The sequence below is a fragment of the Electrona antarctica genome (genome assembly GCF_951216825.1).
Source record: "Electrona antarctica genome assembly, chromosome: 8".
Lineage (NCBI taxonomy): Eukaryota > Metazoa > Chordata > Actinopteri > Myctophiformes > Myctophidae > Electrona > Electrona antarctica.
The window spans coordinates 34,231,316-34,245,499 of record NC_136789.1 but is presented as its reverse complement, the minus strand read 5'-3'; the positions used below and the strand labels follow the sequence as shown (position 1 = coordinate 34,245,499).

General features: G+C 47.3%; 1 protein-coding gene across 1 annotated transcript in view; it reads left to right on the top strand.

Moving 5' to 3' along the window:
• Positions 1 to 7,629: 7,629 nt before the first annotated feature.
• The window catches only part of camk2n1a (calcium/calmodulin dependent protein kinase II inhibitor 1a), a gene marked incomplete at both ends in the record, with an annotated part of 17,142 nt that continues 10,587 nt past the window's right edge, over positions 7,630 to 14,184 (top strand). Inside the window, one exon of the mRNA XM_079508123.1 lies at positions 7,630 to 7,804. Coding sequence (XP_079364249.1) covers positions 7,630 to 7,804 — 175 coding nt within the window. The remainder of the gene's footprint in view (positions 7,805 to 14,184) is intronic.

Genomic DNA, 14,184 nt, shown 5'->3' with positions numbered 1-14,184 from the left:
GACCAGAGCATTGGAGCTATGGACCAGAGCATTAGAGCTATGGACCAGAGCATTAGAGCTATGGATCAGAGCTAAGTCCTTCCCTCACTACCTGGTAGCATTAGAGCTATGGACCAGAGGTCCTTCCCTCACTGCCTGGTGGCATTAGAGCTATGGATCAGAGGTCCTTCCCTCACTGCCTGGTGGCATTAGAGCTATGGACCAGAGGTCCTTCCCTCACTGCCTGGTAGCATTAGAGCTATGGACCAGAGGTCCTTCCCTCACTGCCTGGTGGCATTAGAGCTATGGACCAGAGGTCCTTCCCTCACTTCCTGGTAGCATTAGAGCTATGGACCAGAGGTCCTTCCCTCACTGCCTGGTGGCATTAGAGCTATGGACCAGAGCTAAGTCCTTCCCTCACTGCCTAGTAGCATTAGAGCTATGGACCAGAGCTAAGTCCTTCCCTCACTGCCTGGTGGCATTAGAGCTATGGACCAGAGCTAAGTCCTCCCCTCACTGCCTGGTAGCATTAGAGCTATGGACCAGAGGTCCTTCCCTCACTGCCTGGTAGCATTAGAGCTATGGACCAGAGGTCCTTCCCTCACTGCCAGGTGGCATTAGAGCTATGGACCAGAGCTAGGTCCTTCCCTCACTGCCTGGTAGCATTAGAGCTATGGACCAGAGCATTAGAGCTATGGACCAGAGGTCCTTCCCTCACTGCCTGGTGGCATTAGAGCTATGGACCAGAGCATTAGAGCTATGGACCAGAGGTCCTTCCCTCACTGCCTGGTAGCATTAGAGCTATGGACCAGAGGTCCTTCCCTCACTGCCTGGTGGCATTAGAGCTATGGAACAGAGCATTAGAGCTATGGACCAGAGCATTAGAGCTATGGACCAGAGCTAAGTCCTTCCCTCACTGCCTGGTGGCATTAGAGCTATGGACCAGAGCATTAGAGCTATGGACCAGAGCATTAGAGCTATGGACCAGAGGTCCTTCCCTCACTGCCTGGTGGCATTAGAGCTATGGACCAGAGCTAGGTCATTCCCTCACTGCCTGGTGGCATTAGAGCTATGGACCAGAGCATTAGAGCTATGGACCAGAGGTCCTTCCCTCACTGCCTGGTGGCATTAGAGCTATGGACCAGAGCATTAGAGCTATGGACCAGAGCTAGGTCATTCCCTCACTGCCTGGTGGCATTAGAGCTATGGACCAGAGCTAAGTCCTTCCCTCACTGCCTGGTAGCATTAGAGCTATGGACCAGAGCTAAGTCCTTTCCTCACTGCCTGGTGGCATTAGAGCTATGGACCAGAGCTAAGTCCTTTCCTCACTGCCTGGTGGCATTAGAGCTATGGATCAGAGGTCCTTCCCTCACTGCCTGGTGGCATTAGAGCTATGGACCAGAGCATTAGAGCTATGGACCAGAGCATTAGAGTTATGGACCAGAGGTCCTTCCCTCACTGCCTAGTAGCATTAGAGCTATGGACCAGAGGTCCTTCCCTCACTGCCTGGTAGCATTAGAGCTATGGACCAGAGGTCCTTCCCTCACTGTCTGGTGGCATTAGAGCTATGGACCAGAGGTCCTTCCCTCACTGCCTGGTGGCATTAGAGCTATGGACCAGAGCTAAGTCCTTCCCTCACTGCCTGGTGGCATTAGAGCTATTGACCAGAGGTCCTTCCCTCACTTCCTGGTAGCATTAGAGCTATGGACCAGAGGTCCTTCCCTCACTGCCTGGTAGCATTAGAGCTATGGACCAGAGGTCCTTCCCTCACTGTCTGGTGGCATTAGAGCTATGGACCAGAGGTCCTTCCCTCACTGCCTGGTGGCATTAGAGCTATGGACCAGAGGTCCTTCCCTCACTGCCTGGTGGCATTAGAGCTATGGACCAGAGGTCCTTCCCTCACTGCCTGGTAGCATTAGAGCTATGGACCAGAGCTAAGTCCTTCCCTCACTGCCTGGTGGCATTAGAGCTATGGACCAGAGGTCCTTCCCTCACTGCCTGGTGACATTAGAGCTATGGAACAGAGCATTAGAGCTATGGACCAGAGCATTAGAGCTATGGATCAGAGCATTAGAGCTATGGAACAGAGCATTAGAGCTATGGACCAGAGCATTAGAGCTATGGAGCAGAGCATTAGAGCTATGGACCAGAGCATTAGAGCTATGGACCAGAGCATTAGAGCTATGGACCAGAGCATTAGAGCTATGGACCAGAGCATTAGAGCTATGGACCAGAGCATTAGAGCTATGGATCAGAGCATTAGAGCTATGGATCAGAGCATTAGAGCTATGGACCAGAGCTAAGTCCTTCCCTCACTGCCTGGTAGCATTAGAGCTATGGACCAGAGCATTAGAGCTATGGACCTATGGACCAGAGCATTAGAGCTATGGATCAGAGCATTAGAGCTATGGACCAGAGCATTAGAGCTATGGACCAGAGCATTAGAGCTATGAACAGAGCATTAGAGCTACAGAGCATTAGAGCTATGGAGCAGAGCATTAGAGCTATGGATCAGAGCATTAGAGCTATGGACCAGAGCATTAGAGCTATGGACCAGAGCTAAGTCCTTCCCTGGTAGAATCTAGTAAACCCTCTAATGTCTGATCTATTGGTGCAGGACTGGTTCAGTCATGCAGGGGAAATTAGCAGATCTTACAAGATGTTGTTGTAGATCTGGTATTTTCAGGTTGCGCCGCGCGACACTGCATGGTCGGCAAAACTCGGTTCTAAATCCGGCTTAATTCCCCGTTCACTTTAATCCCTCAGTCACCAAACCCTCGTCATGAGAGATCTGGAAAAGTGAAACGAAAAGCCTCCCTTGAGCTGTGAAGTGAATGTGATTAAAGTGTGAACCGATACAGGTGCAATACCACCACCAACCTGTAGAGCATTGCACCACAACGTCTTCCATTCACTGCAGGGCGTTTATAGGAGGAGATAGATTAGTTTTATAATCTCCTGCTGTTGAGAACATGCAGAGCTGGGTGCGGGAACTGGAACTTAAGTTAACATTACTCTAATAGACCCCCAGGTGTTTTGTATGTGTCTATGGAGTTAACATTACTCTAATAGACCCCCAGGTGTTGTGTATGTGTCTATGGAGTTAACATGACTCTAATAGACCCCCAGGTGTTTTGTATGTGTCTATGGAGTTAACATTACTCTAATAGACCCCCAGGTGTTTTGTATGTGTCTATGGAGTTAACATTACTCTAATAGACCCCCAGGTGTTTTGTATGTGTCTATGGAGTTAACATTACTCTAATAGACCCCCAGGTGTTTTGTATGTGTCTATGGAGTTAACATTACTCTAATAGACCCCCAGGTGTTTTGTATGTGTCTATGGAGTTAACATTACTCTAATAGACCCCCAGGTGTTTTGTATGTGTCTATGGAGTTAACATGACTCTAATAGACCCCCAGGTGTTTTGTATGTGTCTATGGAGTTAACATTACTCTAATAGACCCCCAGGTGTTTTGTATGTGTCTATGGAGTTAACATTACTCTAATAGACCCCCAGGTGTTTTGTATGTGTCTATGGAGTTAACATGACTCTAATAGACCCCCAGGTGTTGTGTATGTGTCTATGGAGTTAACATGACTCTAATAGACCCCCAGGTGTTTTGTATGTGTCTATGGAGTTAACATTACTCTAATAGACCCCCAGGTGTTTTGTATGTGTCTATGGAGTTAACATTACTCTAATAGACCCCAGGTGTTTTGTATGTGTCTATGGAGTTAACATGACTCTAATAGACCCCCAGGTGTTTTGTATGTGTCTATGGAGTTAACATTACTCTAATAGACCCCCAGGTGTTTTGTATGTGTCTATGGAGTTAACATTACTCTAATAGACCCCCAGGTGTTCTGTATGTCTCTATGGAGTTAACATTACTCTATTAGACCCCCAGGTGTTTTGTATGTGTCTATGGAGTTAACATTACTATAATAGACCCCCAGGTGTTTTGTATGTGTCTCTATGGAGTTAACATTACTTTAATAGACCCCCAGGTGTTTTGTATGTGTCTATGGAGTTAACATGACTCTAATAGACCCCCAGGTGTTGTGTATGTGTCTATGGAGTTAACATTACTCTAATAGACCCCCAGGTGTTTTGTATGTGTCTATGGAGTTAACATTACTCTAATAGACCCCCAGGTGTTTTGTATGTGTCTATGGAGTTAACATTACTCTAATAGACCCCCAGGTGTTTTGTATGTGTCTATGGAGTTAACATGACTCTAATAGACCCCCAGGTGTTTTGTATGTGTCTATGGAGTTAACATTACTCTAATAGACCCCCAGGTGTTTTGTATGTGTCTATGGAGTTAACATGACTCTAATAGACCCCCAGGTGTTCTGTATGTGTCTATGGAGTTAACATGACTCTAATAGACCCCCAGGTGTTTTGTATGTGTCTATGGAGTTAACATGACTCTAATAGACCCCCAGGTGTTGTGTATGTGTCTAGTTAACATTACTCTAATAGACCCCCAGGTGTTTTGTATGTGTCTATGGAGTTAACATTACTCTAATAGACCCCCAGGTGTTGTGTATGTGTCTAGTTAACATTACTCTAATAGACCCCCAGGTGTTGTGTATGTGTCTAGTTAACATTACTCTAATAGACCCCCAGGTGTTGTGTATGTGTCTAGTTAACATTACTCTAATAGACCCCCAGGGGTTTTGTATGTGTCTATGGAGTTAACATTACTCTAATAGACCCCCAGGTGTTTTGTATGTGTCTATGGAGTTAACATGACTCTAATAGACCCCCAGGTGTTTTGTATGTGTCTATGGAGTTAACATTACTCTAATAGACCCCCAGGTGTTGTGTATGTGTCTATGGAGTTAACATTACTCTATTAGACCCCCAGGTGTTTTGTATGTGTCTATGGAGTTAACATTACTCTAATAGACCCCCAGGTGTTTTGCATGTGTCTATGGAGTTAACATTACTCTATTAGACCCCCAGGTGTTTTGCATGTGTCTATGGAGTTAACATTACTCTAATAGACCCCCAGGTGTTTTGTATGTGTCTATGGAGTTAACATTACTCTAATAGACCCCCAGGTGTTTTGTATGTGTCTATGGAATTAACATTACTCTAATAGACCCCCAGGTGTTTTGTATGTGTCTATGGAGTTAACATTACTCTAATAGACCCCCAGGTGTTTTGTATGTGTCTATGGAGTTAACATTACTCTAATAGACCCCCAGGTGTTTTGCATGTGTCTATGGAGTTAACATTACTCTAATAGACCCCCAGGTGTTTTGTATGTGTCTCTATGGAGTTAACATTACTCTAATAGACCCCCAGGTGTTTTGTATGTGTCTCTATGGAGTTAACATTACTCTAATAGACCCCCAGGTGTTTTGTATGTGTCTCTATGGAGTTAACATTACTCTAATAGACCCCCAGGTGTTTTGTATGTGTCTATGGAGTTAACATTACTCTAATAGACCCCCAGGTGTTTTGTATGTGTCTATGGAATTAACATTACTCTAATAGACCCCCAGGTGTTTTGTATGTGTCTATGGAGTTAACATTACTCTAATAGACCCCCAGGTGTTTTGCATGTGTCTATGGAGTTAACATTACTCTAATAGACCCCCAGGTGTTTTGTATGTGTCTCTATGGAGTTAACATTACTCTAATAGACCCCCAGGTGTTTTGTATGTGTCTCTATGGAGTTAACATTACTCTAATAGACCCCCAGGTGTTTTGTATGTGTCTCTATGGAGTTAACATTACTCTAATAGACCCCCAGGTGTTTTGTATGTGTCTCTATGGAGTTAACATTACTCTAATAGACCCCCAGGTTTTTTGTATGTGTCTATGGAGTTAACATTACTCTAATAGACCCCCAAGTGTTTTGTATGTGTCTCTATGGAGTTAACATTACTCTAATAGCACTTCATAGCACTTCATAGTATATATGTACAGCATAGTATAGCATATATGTGTAGTTTATATGTATAGTGTCATTATATAGATATGTTCTAGTTATAGTTTATATGTATAGTGTCATTATATAGATATGTTCTAGCCACGTTCTTAGCTTACGCATGTTTCGCGATAAATGCATTTTTACATATGTGATGTATTCCCATGCTTTTTGTTCTTGCTTATTGTAAGTCGCTCTGCTAAATGCCTAAATTGTAAATTGTAAATTGTAATAGACCCCCAGGTGTTTTGTATGCGTCTATGGAGTTAACATTACTCTAATAGACCCCCAAGTGTTTTGTATGCGTCTATGGAGTTAACATTACTCTAATAGACCCCCAGGTGTTGTCCAGGTCCTGTGGAGTGAGTGTGGAACTATAGTTCCACACTCACTCCAGAGGGCCACTATATATAGTGGAGTGAGTGTGGAACTATAGTGGCCCTCTGGAGTGAGTGTGGAACTATAGTGGCCCTCTGGAGTGAGTGTGGAACTATAATGGCCCTCTGGAGTGAGTGTGGACACTCCATCTTCAAAGTTGCCCTCTCCTGGTGCAGGCTATGACCTGCCCTGAGAGAACACTGCTGCCATCCCCTGGCGAGGTGTCAGCAGTTCCACTTCCACACAACACCAACAAAACAAATCTACAAAATGCATAATGATAATAATAATAATAATAATAATAATAATAATAGGCTACCAAATGATAATATGATAGATGATAGAAATATATAGGCTACATATATGAAATGTTCCCCCAATCCGCACTATATATTATTTGGGCAGCCATGACTGATGAGTTTAAATGACTATATTGTGTGGCTATTATTGCAATATCGATATATTTGATGTAATATGCATTTTAGCCTTTTGAGTATAACAATCACGGACCGGACCGGGGTGGGTGGGGTGCACCAGTCCATGACTGAACCACCACCTGATCCATCCATCCATCCATCCATCCAGCAGCCCTTCCCCGTCTCCGGGTTTTGCATCGCTCCCCCATAATTTGCATTTCATTCTCCTCACTATTTTTCCGACGTGCGACGATCATCGAGTCCAGTCCAGTGAGTCCAGGCTAGCCCGTGGTCCAGCCCACCAGCCGCTCCGAACCAGCGGGCGCTCGATCCCGTCCGTCCGTGTGGGTCCGGGGCTCGGCTCGGTGTGCAGGCAGGCAGGGGTCCGTGTGGGTCCGCGGCTCGGTCGGTGTGCAGGCAGGGAGAGGCGCCTCCATTTCCAACGGACATAAATACGCACGGCCACGGACGGTTGAATTAAAGAATGCATTGGAAATATTCTGAATAATGTTGGCGAGGCTCGTCGTCGATCGTTGGATAAACTGAGGAGATTTTAATTTTAATTTTAATTTTTAATTTTGTAGGCTATTATTAATTTTATTTTTTTATTTTTCTTGGGCACGGCAGGCACGCGCCGCTGGCGAACGGATCGGGGGGGATCTTAGAGATCGTGTCAACCGTCACAGACAGCATTTCTTTTCTTTTCCTTTTCTTATTGGTTGTGTAATTGTTTTATAACAACGTACGCCAGACTGATATAGCGGCTATACGTCCCTAGATATCGTCTGGTTTCATTTTGTTTTGTGTCGTGGTGGTGAACGGTGCGTCTTTCTTGGTGACACAAAGAAAGACGCCACATTATAACAACAACACAAGCTGCTTTGTGTGGAAGGAGGAATAATAAATAATGTCGGAAGTGCTGCCGTTCAGCGAAGACAAGCTGAGCCACTACGGCAGCGTGGAGGCCGGGGAGGACCACCTCTCGTTCACCTGTCGCCTCCAGGACACCAACAACTTCTTCAGCGGCTCCACGGGGACCAAGCGGCCGCCCAAGCTGGGCCAGATCGGCAGGAGCAAACGGGGTAATTATTATTATTATTATTAATCAATTAATTAGGATAATATAATCAATCATTATGAATGATTTAAAATGCCATTATTATTATTATTATTATAACACAAGGCGGGGTTTTTTTGTTTCGTTATTAAATGATGGTAGGCTATCGTGGTGCGCACACGCATACAGCTGATCGTGCACGGTCTTATCTCTCCACTGTGCGTGTCCTGTCCAGGCATGATCCTAATGTGGCCCCATGCACGATCACACACACACACACACACACACACACACACACACACACACACACACACACACACACACACACACACACACACACACACACACACACACACACACACACACACACATCCATGCTGCACACCTTCACCTTGACACTGACTGGTGTCTCTAAACATTATGCAGATGAACAGCCTAGAGTGTTTTATGCACCAGTGGTCCAGGGACCCCCATAGGGTCCTATAGCTGGAGGAGGTGGTCCAGGGACCACCATGTGGTCCTATAGCTGGAGGAGGTGGTCCAGGGACCCCCATGTGGTCCTATAGCTGGAGGAGGTGGTCCGGGGACCCCCATAGGGTCCTATAGCTGGAGGAGGTGGTCCAGGGACCCCCATGTGGTCCTATAGCTGGAGGAGGTGGTCCAGGGACCCCCATAGGGTCCTATAGCTGGAGGAGGTGGTCCTATAGCTGGAGGAGGTGGTCCAGGGACCCCCATAGGGTCCTATAGCTGGAGGAGGTGGTCCGGGGACCCCCATGTGGTCCTATAGCTGGAGGAGGTGGTCCAGGGACCACCATAGGGTCCTATAGCTGGAGGAGGTGGTCCGGGGACCCCCATGTGGTCCTATAGCTGGAGGAGGTGGTCCAGGGACCCCCATAGGGTCCTATAGCTGGAGGAGGTGGTCCAGGGACCACCATAGGGTCCTATAGCTGGAGGAGGTGGTCCAGGGACCCCCATAGGGTCCTATAGCTGGAGGAGGTGGTCCGGGGACCCCCATGTGGTCCTATAGCTGGAGGAGGTGGTCCAGGGACCACCATAGGGTCCTATAGCTGGAGGAGGTGGTCCAGGGACCCCCATGTGGTCCTATAGCTGGAGGAGGTGGTCCAGGGACCCCCATAGGGTCCTATAGCTGGAAGAGGGGGTCCAGGGACCCCCATAGGGTCCTATAGCTGGAGGAGGTGGTCCAGGGACCCCCATAGGGTCCTATAGCTGGAGGAGGTGGTCCAGGGACCCCCATGGACCCTTAATTATTATTAGATTTTAACTCTTGAGAGTGTGAAATGAAACCAAATGGACCCTTAGGCTATATACGGGTCCATTTGGTTTCATTTGACACTCTCAATAGTTACATTATTGGTGAACGTCTGCATTAGGCTATACTTAATTTACAAGAAGTCTTAGATACACAATTAGAGAATGTAGAAGATTTTTTTTGATCAACGTGTGCCTGTTATCTCTATATACCTAATGGTATAACCAACAATGCCAACATCAATATATCAGCATGGAATTGTGGACAAAATCTTACGCAACAAAAATATTGAGGCTAAATTGAGGCTAAATGTCATCAAATGGTGGTCCGTAGTCCGTACGTACGTGGCTCAAATGAATGCCGAATTGATAATGGGGCCTTGATATGAGAAGGGTTGAAAACCACAGTTTTTTAACACATTGATTGTGCTCGAGCTGCAACACAAGTTCCATGCGCAGTGCGTGCGTGCGTGCCAGCGTGCGTGCGTGCGTGCGTGCTTGTGCGGTGTGCGTGGCACGCGTGCGTGCGTGGCATGTGTGGCGTGCGTGCTGTGCTGTTCAATGCCTCCCGAACCGAACGCTCCCACAACCCTCCCCTCCACCCCTCCTTCAGAATGAGTGGTTTGAGATGCAGGATATGCATGTTGTTATTGGTGATCATCAGGGGCGTTACATGTTCTTATTGGTGACCATCAGGGGCGTGCAGAGAGTGTTAAGATCGAGAGGCAGGGGCTGAAATCCCCGGGCCGTTAAGAAAGAGGGCACTTTTTGGACAAAAATAGCAGATCTACAAGCTTTTAGATCAGCTATTTTTGTGGGAGCGCAACCCAGCACTCTTTAGCTATAGTGGAGATGCGGTGTGTGTAACGACATGGATTTATAAACAAATTTGTTCAGCGCAAAATACAGTGTTCACATTCAGGAGACATTCAGGGGGAAATATCTCCTGAATGCTGCTGGCATGGAGAGGAGAGGAGAGGAGAGGAGAGGAGAGGAGAGGAGGGGAGAGGAGAGGAGAGGAGAGGAGAGGAGAGGAGAGGAGAGGAGGGGAGGGGAGGGGAGGGGAGAGGAGGGGAGAGGAGAGGAGAGGAGAGGAGAGGAGAGGAGAGGAGAGGAGAGGAGAGGAGAGGAGAGGAGAGGAGAGGAGAGGAGAGGAGAGGAGAGGAGAGGAGAGGAGGGCATTTGCATATTTCTTTCACCATGTAGTAAATGCTGCATTCATGGTCTGGAAAGGGCAGTTGTTTTTACAGACGGGTAAAAGGGGCAGGGGCTGAAGCCCCCTTTGATGTATATGTGTGCACGTGCCTGGTGATCATTCACAATAATGTGTTATGAATCTTGATGAATGATTGAGAGATGCGTGCGTGCGTGCATGCAGTGACAGATCAGTCGTGCGTGTGTGCGTGCAGTTGACAGACAGTCGTGCGTGCAGTGACAAGTCAGTCGTGTGTGTTTCTGGGTGCACGGTGTGCACGCCGCGTATCTAATAATGAAACTCGTGAGATGAAAAATGTGTCCTGACTTCATGACACGACACGACACACTCAAACTGACAGTTTTCTGAAAAACCTATGTTTCTATGTCAGTGGTTCTCAACCTTTTTCATGTCAAGGACCCCCAGAATTATCTGTATTTGGCCGCCGATCCCCATCTGACAATATGTTGTTCCAGTGACCCCCCCCCCCCCCCCAGAAGCAAAGATATGAGTTAAAAACGTTCGCTGTGAAAGCATTATATTCAAAGATTTGCGCCACATTTTCACGATTTTTCAAATGAGCTTGTAGCTAAAGTATAACACAAAAGTATAACACAACAGCTAAAGTATAACACAATGCTTAAAACACCAAAAGAGGTTCCTGTTTTGAATGGGCTAAATAAGCCTATTAGTACTGTATGAACAGTACAATATTTCCCCTCACTGTATATGTTTTCTTTTCCCATTTTACCTCCTTTAATGATTTCCTGTTTTTTTTTTTTTTTGCTATATAGAAGTGTATATTTGTCAATTGTCAAATGATCGGAATCGGACCGCGGGAGCCAAAAAACGTGATCGGGACATCCCTATTATAATAGGACGCAGAGAATAAGGGAAACCAACGCTTCTCCAGGGTACTCTCTAAGGGAAACCAACGCTTCTCCAGGGTACTCTCTAAGGGAAACCAACGCTTCTCCAGGGTACTCTCTAAGGGAAACCAACGCTTCCCCAGGGTACTCTCTAAGGGAAACCAACGCTTCCCCAGGGTACTCTCTAAGGGAAACCAAGGCTTCTCCAGGGTACTCTCTAAGGGAAACCAACGCTTCTCCAGGGTACTCTCTAAGGGAAACCAAGGCTTCTCCAGGGTACTCTCTAAGGGAAACCAAGGCTTCTCCAGGGTACTCTCTAAGGGAAACCAAGGCTTCTCCAGGGTACTCTCTAAGGGAAACCAAGGCTTCCCCAGGGTACTCTCTAAGGGAAACCAAGGCTTCCCCAGGGTACTCTCTAAGGGAAACCAAGGCTTCTCCAGGGTACTCTCTAAGGGAAACCAAGGCTTCTCCAGGGTACTCTCTAAGGGAAACCAAGGCTTCTCCAGGGTACTCTCTAAGGGAAACCAAGGCTTCTCCAGGGTACTCTCTAAGGGAAACCAAGGCTTCTCCAGGGTACTCTCTAAGGGAAACCAAGGCTTCTCCAGGGTACTCTCTAAGGGAAACCAAGGCTTCTCCAGGGTACTCTCTAAGGGAAACCAAGGCTTCTCCAGGGTACTCTCTAAGGGAAACCAAGGCTTCTCCAGGGTACTCTCTAAGGGAAACCAAGGCTTCTCCAGGGTACTCTCTAAGGGAAACCAAGGCTTCTCCAGGGTACTCTCTAAGGGAAACCAAGGCTTCTCCAGGGTACTCTCTAAGGGAAACCAAGGCTTCTCCAGGGTACTCTCTAAGGGAAACCAAGGCTTCTCCAGGGTACTCTCTAAGGGAAACCAAGGCTTCTCCAGGGTACTCTCTAAGGGAAACCAAGGCTTCTCCAGGGTACTCTCTAAGGGAAACCAAGGCTTCTCCAGGGTACTCTCTAAGGGAAACCAAGGCTTCTCCAGGGTACTCTCTAAGGGAAACCAAGGCTTCTCCAGGGTACTCTCTAAGGGAAACCAAGGCTTCTCCAGGGTACTCTCTAAGGGAAACCAAGGCTTCTCCAGGGTACTCTCTAAGGGAAACCAAGGCTTCTCCAGGGTACTCTCTAAGGGAAACCAAGGCTTCTCCAGGGTACTCTCTAAGGGAAACCAAGGCTTCTCCAGGGTACTCTCTAAGGGAAACCAAGGCTTCTCCAGGGTACTCTCTAAGGGAAACCAAGGCTTCTCCAGGGTACTCTCTAAGGGAAACCAAGGCTTCTCCAGGGTACTCTCTAAGGGAAACCAAGGCTTCTCCAGGGTACTCTCTAAGGGAAACCAAGGCTTCTCCAGGGTACTCTCTAAGGGAAACCAAGGCTTCTCCAGGGTACTCTCTAAGGGAAACCAAGGCTTCTCCAGGGTACTCTCTAAGGGAAACCAAGGCTTCTCCAGGGTACTCTCTAAGGGAAACCAAGGCTTCTCCAGGGTACTCTCTAAGGGAAACCAAGGCTTCTCCAGGGTACTCTCTAAGGGAAACCAAGGCTTCTCCAGGGTACTCTCTAAGGGAAACCAAGGCTTCTCCAGGGTACTCTCTAAGGGAAACCAAGGCTTCTCCAGGGTACTCTCTAAGGGAAACCAAGGCTTCTCCAGGGTACTCTCTAAGGGAAACCAAGGCTTCTCCAGGGTACTCTCTAAGGGAAACCAAGGCTTCTCCAGGGTACTCTCTAAGGGAAACCAAGGCTTCTCCAGGGTACTCTCTAAGGGAAACCAAGGCTTCTCCAGGGTACTCTCTAAGGGAAACCAAGGCTTCTCCAGGGTACTCTCTAAGGGAAACCAAGGCTTCTCCAGGGTACTCTCTAAGGGAAACCAAGGCTTCTCCAGGGTACTCTCTAAGGGAAACCAAGGCTTCTCCAGGGTACTCTCTAAGGGAAACCAAGGCTTCTCCAGGGTACTCTCTAAGGGAAACCAAGGCTTCTCCAGGGTACTCTCTAAGGGAAACCAAGGCTTCTCCAGGGTACTCTCTAAGGGAAACCAAGGCTTCTCCAGGGTACTCTCTAAGGGAAACCAAGGCTTCTCCAGGGTACTCTCTAAGGGAAACCAAGGCTTCTCCAGGGTACTCTCTAAGGGAAACCAAGGCTTCTCCAGGGTACTCTCTAAGGGAAACCAAGGCTTCTCCAGGGTACTCTCTAAGGGAAACCAAGGCTTCTCCAGGGTACTCTCTGAGGGAAACCAAGGCTTCTCCAGGGTACTCTCTGAGGGAAACCAAGGCTTCTCCAGGGTACTCTCTGAGGGAAACCAAGGCTTCTCCAGGGTACTCTCTGAGGGAAACCAAGGCTTCTCCAGGGTACTCTCTGAGGGAAACCAAGGCTTCTCCAGGGTACTCTCTGAGGGAAACCAAGGCTTCTCCAGGGTACTCTCTGAGGGAAACCAAGGCTTCTCCAGGGTACTCTCTGCACTGAATATAAACTCAAAGTGTTTGTTTCATAAAAATGCCATGGCCTCAATGTGGCGTCTAGAGAGACTGTGTACCAATTTGCGTGATGTTTGGACAAAATCTGTAGGTGTACTGTCCAAAAACTTGTTTTGCACAAAGCGGCCTCCTGGTGGCGCTATAACAGGCCGTTCTGGAAATTTTGGGGCAGACGTTCATCGTTGGCATCCAGGGAGTGTGTGTGCAAAATTTGGCATCGTCCGGGTTAACGGTGCCGGAGATTAGCTGTTCACAGACGGACGGACGGACGGACACACACACACGGACGGACGGAGTGCAAAACATACTCTCTCCCCATGCCTTCGGCCTGGTGGAGACAAATATACTTGTCTTTTCTATATAGGAAAAAAAAACAGGAAATCATTAAAGGAGGTAAAATGGGAAAAGAAAACATATACAGTGAGGGGAAAAAGGGGTGGGTGGGGGGGATATTGTACTGTACATACAGTACTAATATGTTTTGATGAATTGAACCAGGTGGACCCTCTTGTAAACAAGTGTAATGCTTTATTGGGTCGTCCACTCACAGTTAACATTTTTTTTGTATTGAGTTGTGCTTGAAATGTACTG